Raw genomic sequence first — 8,057 nt, 5'->3', positions numbered from 1 at the left:
CAGATAGAGCCACAAGAAATGAATGCAACTCATTATTTAATGTTTAATGTTGTTTTTATAGTCAATAATTTAAGCTTTGTTAGTTCCAGGTTTAATATGTGCACTAAGTTAATTTAAATAAGTTTTGCAATAAACATTGAACCAGTCCGGCCCTCGACTAATACCGATTTTTAAATGTTGGCCCACTGTGTATTTGAGTTTGACACCCCTGTAATACTTGATTGTGAAACATTTAATTACAACAGGTGATTCAGTGTATTGGAATAACCTTCTAAGCATTGTAACCTCCCCAGCCCTGTGTGTAAGCATCAGTACTCACTTGTCTTTACTGGAGCTCTCATCAATCCCCTGAGAAAGAGAACAGACACAACGTAAGACTCTCAGAGAGAAGAAGCAGCCGGCTCCATGAAGGAGTGTGTGTTGGTTTTAATTCTCACCATTTGTCTGAAGACTTTGGAGTCCTTGGTCCTGGAGAAGGTTCTGTCGGGGACCCAGCGGGGCAGCAGACCCTCGTTAGAGTTGGCTCTCGTCCGCTGCATCTTCGCCATCACCGCCTTCTCCTCCTTCTGCTCAGAGGGAAGAACATGAAGGCTCCACCAACTGTTCCCATTCAACACAGTCAATGACAATAAGTGCCTAAATGCACGTGAAGATTCCTGTGGTGTTACAGTTTCAATGAGCTGTGTTTGTTTTTGTGCACTGACCCGTTTCTCGCTGCAGCCGAGGACCAGGAAGGTCTCGATGCTGTTCTCCTTCAGATACGCGTTCCTCTCACCTCCAAAGCCTGGCTCCACCTCATAGTCTGCGTTCAGATACTGCAGCGTGGCTTTAGTGATGTGGATCCGCCTACATGGAGACAAGGAACTTTAGGTTAAACGTGCGTGTGTGCTGTGGGTCTATGTTTGAGTGTGCAAATGGTTTAAGGATATATTTCTTTATTAGTATATAAATAACTTGGTAATGCAAGACCATAATGTGCGGAATTACCATAACATAGTTCAGGGACATTATAAGAAATAATATACATAAAATAATTCAAAATAAGAGAAAAAAGGTTTTCAAAAAAATTGAAAAGTAAGAAAAAACTTAGCTAAAGATAAAAAAAAAAAAACACAAAAGCAGTAGACAAGATAAAAACAAATAAATAGGTAAAAAAAACACTGGAAAAATAAATATATATATATATTTACATACACACATATAGAAGTAATGAAATAAATAAACATCATGAATTAAATGTGATGAAAATGTCCTTTTATTATAAAAACTGTGTGTTTATCTCCCTCACCCTGCTTTGCCTCCTGCCTCCATGTGATTGGCCAGCGTGACGTCATTCGACCACACGTCAAACTGCCACTTCCTGAGTCCCAGCACACCGCAGTGCACACGCCCGCTGTGAATACCCACACGCATGTTGACGTTTACTCCCGTCACCTCACGCACCAGCCTGCAGACACACAGCTGATCAGAGTCTCTTCCAGGATCAAAACTTTGCAAAAGACATCAAACAAACTAACTTCAAAACAAACACACTTATTCAAACACTGTTTCTACTCACGAGATCGCCTCAATCATGTCGACACCCATCTCCACACAGCAGTGAGCGTGATCCGCCCGGGGCTCAGGCAGCCCCGACACACAGTAGTAACAATCTCCCAAAATTTTAATACGTAGACAGTGATTCTCCTGAGAAGTAGAGAAAAGGGGAGACATAAAAGATATAAAAACAATTTGATTGACAGGTGACAATAAACGTATCTGAGGGCCAAAACAAAGCAATAGTTGGAATTTTTGGTAAAGTGTCATATCTGTCTTTTAAAGGGCCAGTACACCCCAAAACTCACCGATGCCAGCTTGTCGAAACGGGCAAAGAGTTCATTGAGTGTCATGACCAGTTCCTGAGCCGTGCACTGGGAGGCGAGGCTGGTGAAACCCTCGATGTCTGCAAACAGAATACTGAGGGCAACATGAAAGAGGTGGAAAGAGAAGAAACACACAATCAATATTTCAATAGACTAGAAGAGAAAATACTTTGTGCATTCTTTGCATGAAAAATGCAGTAATGTGTCTACAGTTTGCAAGGGCAAAATCAGCCATTCAAAAGGTTCATTAAAACACATTATATCACATCCAAACATGACACATTTACATAGAAGAACATACACAATAAAGCAGATTCAAATGACTGTGCTAAAGTTGCAAACTGGCTTCAAAATGTCTCTGTCCCTACTGATTAAGATATTTTATGGCAACTGGTACAAACCATTTTTTATAAATGTTTTTACTTGCACAGGTGATGCTTGGTAAAAAATATTTACAATTAACAGGAATCAACAAGAAAGTAACCCAGACGTAGAGAGGGATTATAATACATAATTTATTACATAAACATAATCTAATTGATTAGACCCTCCAGCTGTTTGAGTCAGGTTTGGCCTGTTATCCGATATCATTATCAGTGCGTCTCTAGTTTAGCAATTGTGCAGTTTTTCAGGCACCTGATTATATTTCCATCCCTACGCAGCAGAAAACAGAACTTTAATACAGTTAGTTACAATCAGAGCTGCTGACCTTCAGAGAGAAGTTCGACCTTAAACTCTTCTGAAGGAGATCTGTGCCAGTGTGTGTGCGTGCGTGTGTGTGTCTGTGTGTGTGTCTGTGAGAGAGGGACAGAGAGACTATGTGCAGTGTTTGCTCAGTGCTGTAATTGAATGTGTGCCGAAGCTCTCCATCTTTGGGGATTATTTTATCTTGGCTGCTGGTGATTAAGTATTCCCTCACTAGTGTTAATTAGCCTCCACTCTGCCAAACCACTCTACCCTCTGATGACTGCATGCGCACGCCTATATGCGTGTGTGTGTGTTTCAGTGGAAAAAACGTGCTGTGAGTCTGTCTTAGGAAGATTAAAGGAAAGGATTTGTTCTGTGTTTAATTGTATAGGTAGAAATCATAACATGTATTTTAAAGGGAGACATATGATCAAAAACACATCCTGTTGATTGAAACATTTTAGCATTCGGAGTGCCTACTAGCCCGCAAATAGAAATAAAATAACCCATTGAGGTTTTTTGGGCTCCTTCGGTCAGTAAAATTGAGATTTACCAAACCATTCAGATTTAGATCCCCTTCCTGTCCATGTCACATGCAGGCTCATGAAAATATACCACCCCCAATCCTACTATCTACACAAACTGCTTGATATATTTATCTCAGTTTTTCCCACAAGTCAATCGGAGCAAAGTGGGACTTTTTCAGGAGGGAAGCTTAAAGCAGGTGCTAAAATGAAGTTCAAAAGAGGGGGAATAAAGTTGTCTTGAGACAGACAGTATGAGAAAGTGTTTTGTAAACAATAAAGCAGGTAAACCCCAAGTATGAACCTGGAAATGAGCATGATAAGTCTGCTTTAATGTTAATAGGATGACATGAAATGATACATTATAGTACTTCATATCATTTTACTAAAAGAGGCATCTTACACAAATGCTACTGTTCCTACTATAACAGAAAAAAAAATGGATAAAGTGAGTATAATGTTAATTCTTAAGTGAAACATTAAAGCAGCGAGTGTCCCGGCTGACCTGACGTTGTCGTGTTTCTGGATGTAGATTTTATGAAACATCATGTCTTCCTTCTTGGCATTGATGTCAGCCTTCATCTCCATGGCAACATGCCTTGGCAACACTGAAAGCAACAGACGTTCCTGGAAAAAAACAAAAACACACAAAAGAAAGAAACAAAATATAGATTATATCATTCACAATATAAGTGACTATGAGCAACATGGCAAGTGTTTTTATTTTAATCACAAGGCAACAGGTATGGGTTTGAGTGAACTACATTAAAACATTTATTTTATTTATTTGTTATTTATTGAATTGTTTATGCCATATTATGTACATAAAGAAAAAAAAGAACAGTTATACAGAACGGAACAGTTATAAAAAATAAAAAAATACATGAAACATACAGAAATATGTTTGTAAAAAACAAAACAAACATCTTCCACATTCATACTTAAGGCTTGTGAACACACCAAAGTTACAATCATTATGTCCGAACTTTGGAAATGGGAAAATCCGAGGAGCACTTGAATGCACCTATAAATATTGTTTATTTTTAATATTTGTCTAGTTCTCTAACTGTGTTTTTAAATCTTGTTTTTATGCACCACGACACCAAGTCAAATTCCTCGTATGTGTAAACCTACCTGGTAATAAACCTGTTTCTGATTCTGATATATACACACACATATATAAAATATATACAAATATACAAGTGTGTATCTGTGTGCGGGCCCACCTGTTGCTGATTCTCCCTCTGCAGGTGCAGTCGGGCCTGGATGTATCCTCTGGTCTCCTGGAAGGCTTGTCTCTGGGAAACCTCAGCGGGGTAGTGGGTACAGATACCGATGATGTTTGTGCACAGGAAGATCAGGACATTAGCGCTCACCTGGGGAGACGAGGGGGGAGGGGGAGGGAGAGGTCGTCAAGTTTAAGATACAAGGAAGGAAAGGAGGATTCTGCTTATCCTGTGACGTAACAGAGGGAGTCAATGAATCAGGGGTTAAGCATAAAAGTAAGCAGATGTAAAATAAAATGACTCCTCGTCATAGTAGACAAACGATTTATTTCTCCGGATATGTTGTTATTGCTTCGAGGACAAATAGTTTCATGAATCAAAATCGTAATCATGACTGACAGAGAAAAGTATACAGGATCTACACGTTGTAAAATGTGATAAAAACGTATTCCTTCATGTTTGAATTGAACCTTAAATCAGAGTGGAAGTGGTTCCATTGAGAGTGAGAGCAACAGAGAGGCTGAGAGTTATAACGAGAGAGATATGAACATCCAGAGTGCTTCACTTTACCGGAAGAACTAAATAAGAAGTCATAAAGACTGGCGGGAAAGGAACTGGTGACAGACTGTTATTACACTCTTTGGCGTGGTTACTTTAAGATACTTACATTCCCCGGTTTACAGTTTTTAAACATTTATGTTCCTTTTCACTCTTCTAAAAACTCAAGACGTGTTTGCAAAGAAACTCCAGTTTTGAATCTTTCTACTTTTTCATCCTTTCTGAAGTATTTATGATCTGAACCTTTTACACACTGACATCTTCTGGGAACAAATGGAAGTACACAAAGGCCAAGGGTTCTGTGGTTTTACTTTAATTCAGTACCATAAGTTTAAAAAACACATTTAACACAAACATGTAAAAACACCACAACACATGATATCTCTTATAACACATGTATCTTTAAATCTTGGTTGTTATAACACTCTATTCAGATCACTTTAGATGACTCAACTACATTCAATGTTTTGATCCTCATGTTTTCTCTACTTTTTATTTAATTTGCTGAGGACTAAAGGTGCAGTTTAAATGTTTGAATTCAGAAAAAAAAATCCCATTAACGGTAAAACAAAAGATAATACATTTTAAATTGTTACTTAGAAAACAGGGTGCAAACTTATAATTGCCCATGAACAGAGCTTTTATATAATATCATAAGAAACATGTTTTAGAAGGACTTGGATTCAAACACAAGAGCATAAAGGAACAGAAATATAGATATGGTGGCTATTAAAAGATCAAGAATAGCAATGGGGATAGAGGTGACTGGTGGCGACAGTCTACAGAGTGTTGCAGACACAAGAATAGAAACAGAAGTGTAATGGAAAGATGAGTTCAACAAGAAAGTAAACAAGGGTAGAAAATAGACCGGCAGCATAATGGACAACAAAGATATAGGAGAAGACTGACAGATGTTGAGGGTAGGAAGGAAATAAGGGGAAAGGAGCAGGATGAGGTGTGTGTGTGTGTGTGTGTGTGTGTGTGTGTGTGTGTGTGTGTGTGTGTGTGTGTGTGTGTGTGTGTGTGTGTGTGTGTGTGTGTGTGTGTGTGTGTGTGTGTGTGTGTGTGTGTGTGTGTGTGTGCAGCCAGATGTGTTTTCTTTTCTCCAAATGCATTGCAGCTACTGTAAGTATTTATCTGTGGAGATTCACCCCAGCCGTGCGTATCACACTCCATGTTTCTGAGCTCACGTCCTCAGACTAATTGCTTGCTTTTCTCAAGAGGGCAAGGGCTAGTGGGTTTGCAGAGTACACAGTCAGGTCCGGTGTTTACGCAGCAGCACTCCCCCTCTTTAGGAGCTCTGCGTGGCAGCGTTTACCTTCTGCACGCCGTTACTGCACCTGCTCCTCTGTGCCCAACAACACACACATCTATCTAAACTGTGATAGACTAAACTACAGCCAGCCGGCCAACTGCACATCTGCAAATGACCTGAGTTGACTTTTGAAAGATACATTTGAGCATGGCTTCAGAATATTTCTTATAACTTTTTTTTACCTCCTTGTGTCTATCTGATCAAATGTTATATTTTGCTGCATGTACCTTTTAAAGTTCTTAACAAATAATCTGAGGGGAATTTCTTGTTTGTTTTTAACGTGTGATGTCATTTTGTAAAGCACTTTGAGCTGCATGAGTTGTATGAAAGGTGCTATATAGATAAAGCTGTATTATTATAACTTGCACTTTACATGTTCATTGCACATCCTAGATTAAGTTAAGTAAAACAATTTTATAAATCTGTTTTATCTGTGACATATTAATATTGAATTGACAGATTATGGGTTATTATCTCCATTTGTAATCCTTTAAATGGGCCATGAAGAAAACACTTTATTGACTTATTTACACATAAGAATGTAGTGGGCACTTAACTAGTTGAAAACTGTATTTTACTATTATTACACTTTTGTTCCTGAAGTGGTTGTTTAGGGCCAACAATCAAATAATTTGGCCACGCCTGAAACCAGTGACTTATTCCTGAAATGAGTCACTTATTTCTGAACATCTCTCCTGTTCTAGTCCATCCTAATCAATCATGCCACCACTCATAACTGCATTATGATGTTCTTTGCTCACTCCCTAGAGTTCATGACCAATATGATTACAGCTCACTAAAAGGTTTGTGGCATCTCAAATAAACCAGGGATTGAACATCACGTCGTTGGAACATCACATGGTTTCTTTTTTGTTGTTGTAATAAAAGCAGTCGTCATCCGTGTGTGGAGAGGAACTCAGCCTAATCCCGGGATATCAAAATGGCATTATGTAAGAGCCTCTCTGATCCAGACAGGACGGGCAAAACAGCAGCACAAATAACAGATTCAAATGTATTTGAACAAAAAGCCCTTAACAGCTTAGGCTTAATCAATACATGATCAGCATGGCTGAATAATGGATGTCTCCTGCATACCTGAAATACATCCAGACTGAAGAAAAATGCAAAACAATGTTTTATTATTGATTGATTATTGATAACCTGAGACATTTATATCTGCCACCAAATACATGTTTGGAAAAAGTTTTAAAAGGAAGCTCAACAATATAATAGAACTTGTGCAGCTATAAACAACGTGCAGTCTTAAAGGTCCCATGTCACGGCCATTTCTACTGATCATAATTCCATTGTTGAGGTCTACTAAAATAAATGTATATTGTGCAATTTTCCAAACTCACATTGGTTTCTCATACAGCATCTCTGTATATGCTATATGCTATCCACTCTCTGTCCTAAACGGTGTGTGTGTGTTTGTTTGTTTGTTTGTTTGTTTGTTTGTTTGTTTGTTTGTTTGTTTGTGTGTGTGTGTGTGTGTGTGTGTGTGTGTGTGTGTGTGTGTGTGTGTGTGTGTGTGTGTGTGTTTGTGTGTGTGTTTGTTTGTTTGTTTGTTTGTTTGTTTGTTTGTTTGTTTGTTTGTTTGTTTGTTTGTTTGTGTGTGTGTGTGTGTGTTTGTGTGTGTGTGTGTGTGTGTGTGTGTGTGTGTGTGTGTGTGTGTGTGTGTGTGTGTGTGTGTGAGGATTGGTCCAAACGGCTCCGCGGAGGTAACGTAACAGCTCCGCAGATTGGTCCATTTGGCCGTTACGTTAAGTCACTATACCCGAAATACGTCATTATACCCAAGAAGTAAACAATGGAAAAAGAGAAATCTCCAACGAGGCGTTCTGGGGCAGCATAGACAGGTCTTTTCTGTGTTAGAGTTTTACTC

At 38.8% G+C, this 8,057-nt stretch overlaps 1 protein-coding gene across 1 annotated transcript in view; it reads right to left on the bottom strand.

The window, feature by feature from the left end:
• The window catches only part of adcy6a (adenylate cyclase 6a), a 37,421-nt gene that overhangs the window by 8,248 nt on the left and 21,116 nt on the right, over positions 1 to 8,057 (bottom strand). The window contains exons 4-11 of the mRNA XM_010779642.1: positions 4,300 to 4,449; positions 3,579 to 3,700; positions 1,845 to 1,956; positions 1,559 to 1,686; positions 1,289 to 1,447; positions 705 to 846; positions 438 to 566; positions 320 to 348 (exon numbers count right to left, since the gene is read on the bottom strand). Coding sequence (XP_010777944.1) covers positions 320 to 348; positions 438 to 566; positions 705 to 846; positions 1,289 to 1,447; positions 1,559 to 1,686; positions 1,845 to 1,956; positions 3,579 to 3,700; positions 4,300 to 4,449 — 971 coding nt within the window. The remainder of the gene's footprint in view (positions 1 to 319; positions 349 to 437; positions 567 to 704; positions 847 to 1,288; positions 1,448 to 1,558; positions 1,687 to 1,844; positions 1,957 to 3,578; positions 3,701 to 4,299; positions 4,450 to 8,057) is intronic.

Source organism: Notothenia coriiceps, unplaced genomic scaffold (genome assembly GCF_000735185.1).
Source record: "Notothenia coriiceps isolate Sejong01 unplaced genomic scaffold, NC01 NC01_scaffold00020478, whole genome shotgun sequence".
Classification (NCBI taxonomy): Eukaryota; Metazoa; Chordata; class Actinopteri; order Perciformes; family Nototheniidae; genus Notothenia; species Notothenia coriiceps.
Note: the sequence above shows the minus strand (reverse complement) of the source record. Positions and strands in the feature narration are given on the sequence as shown.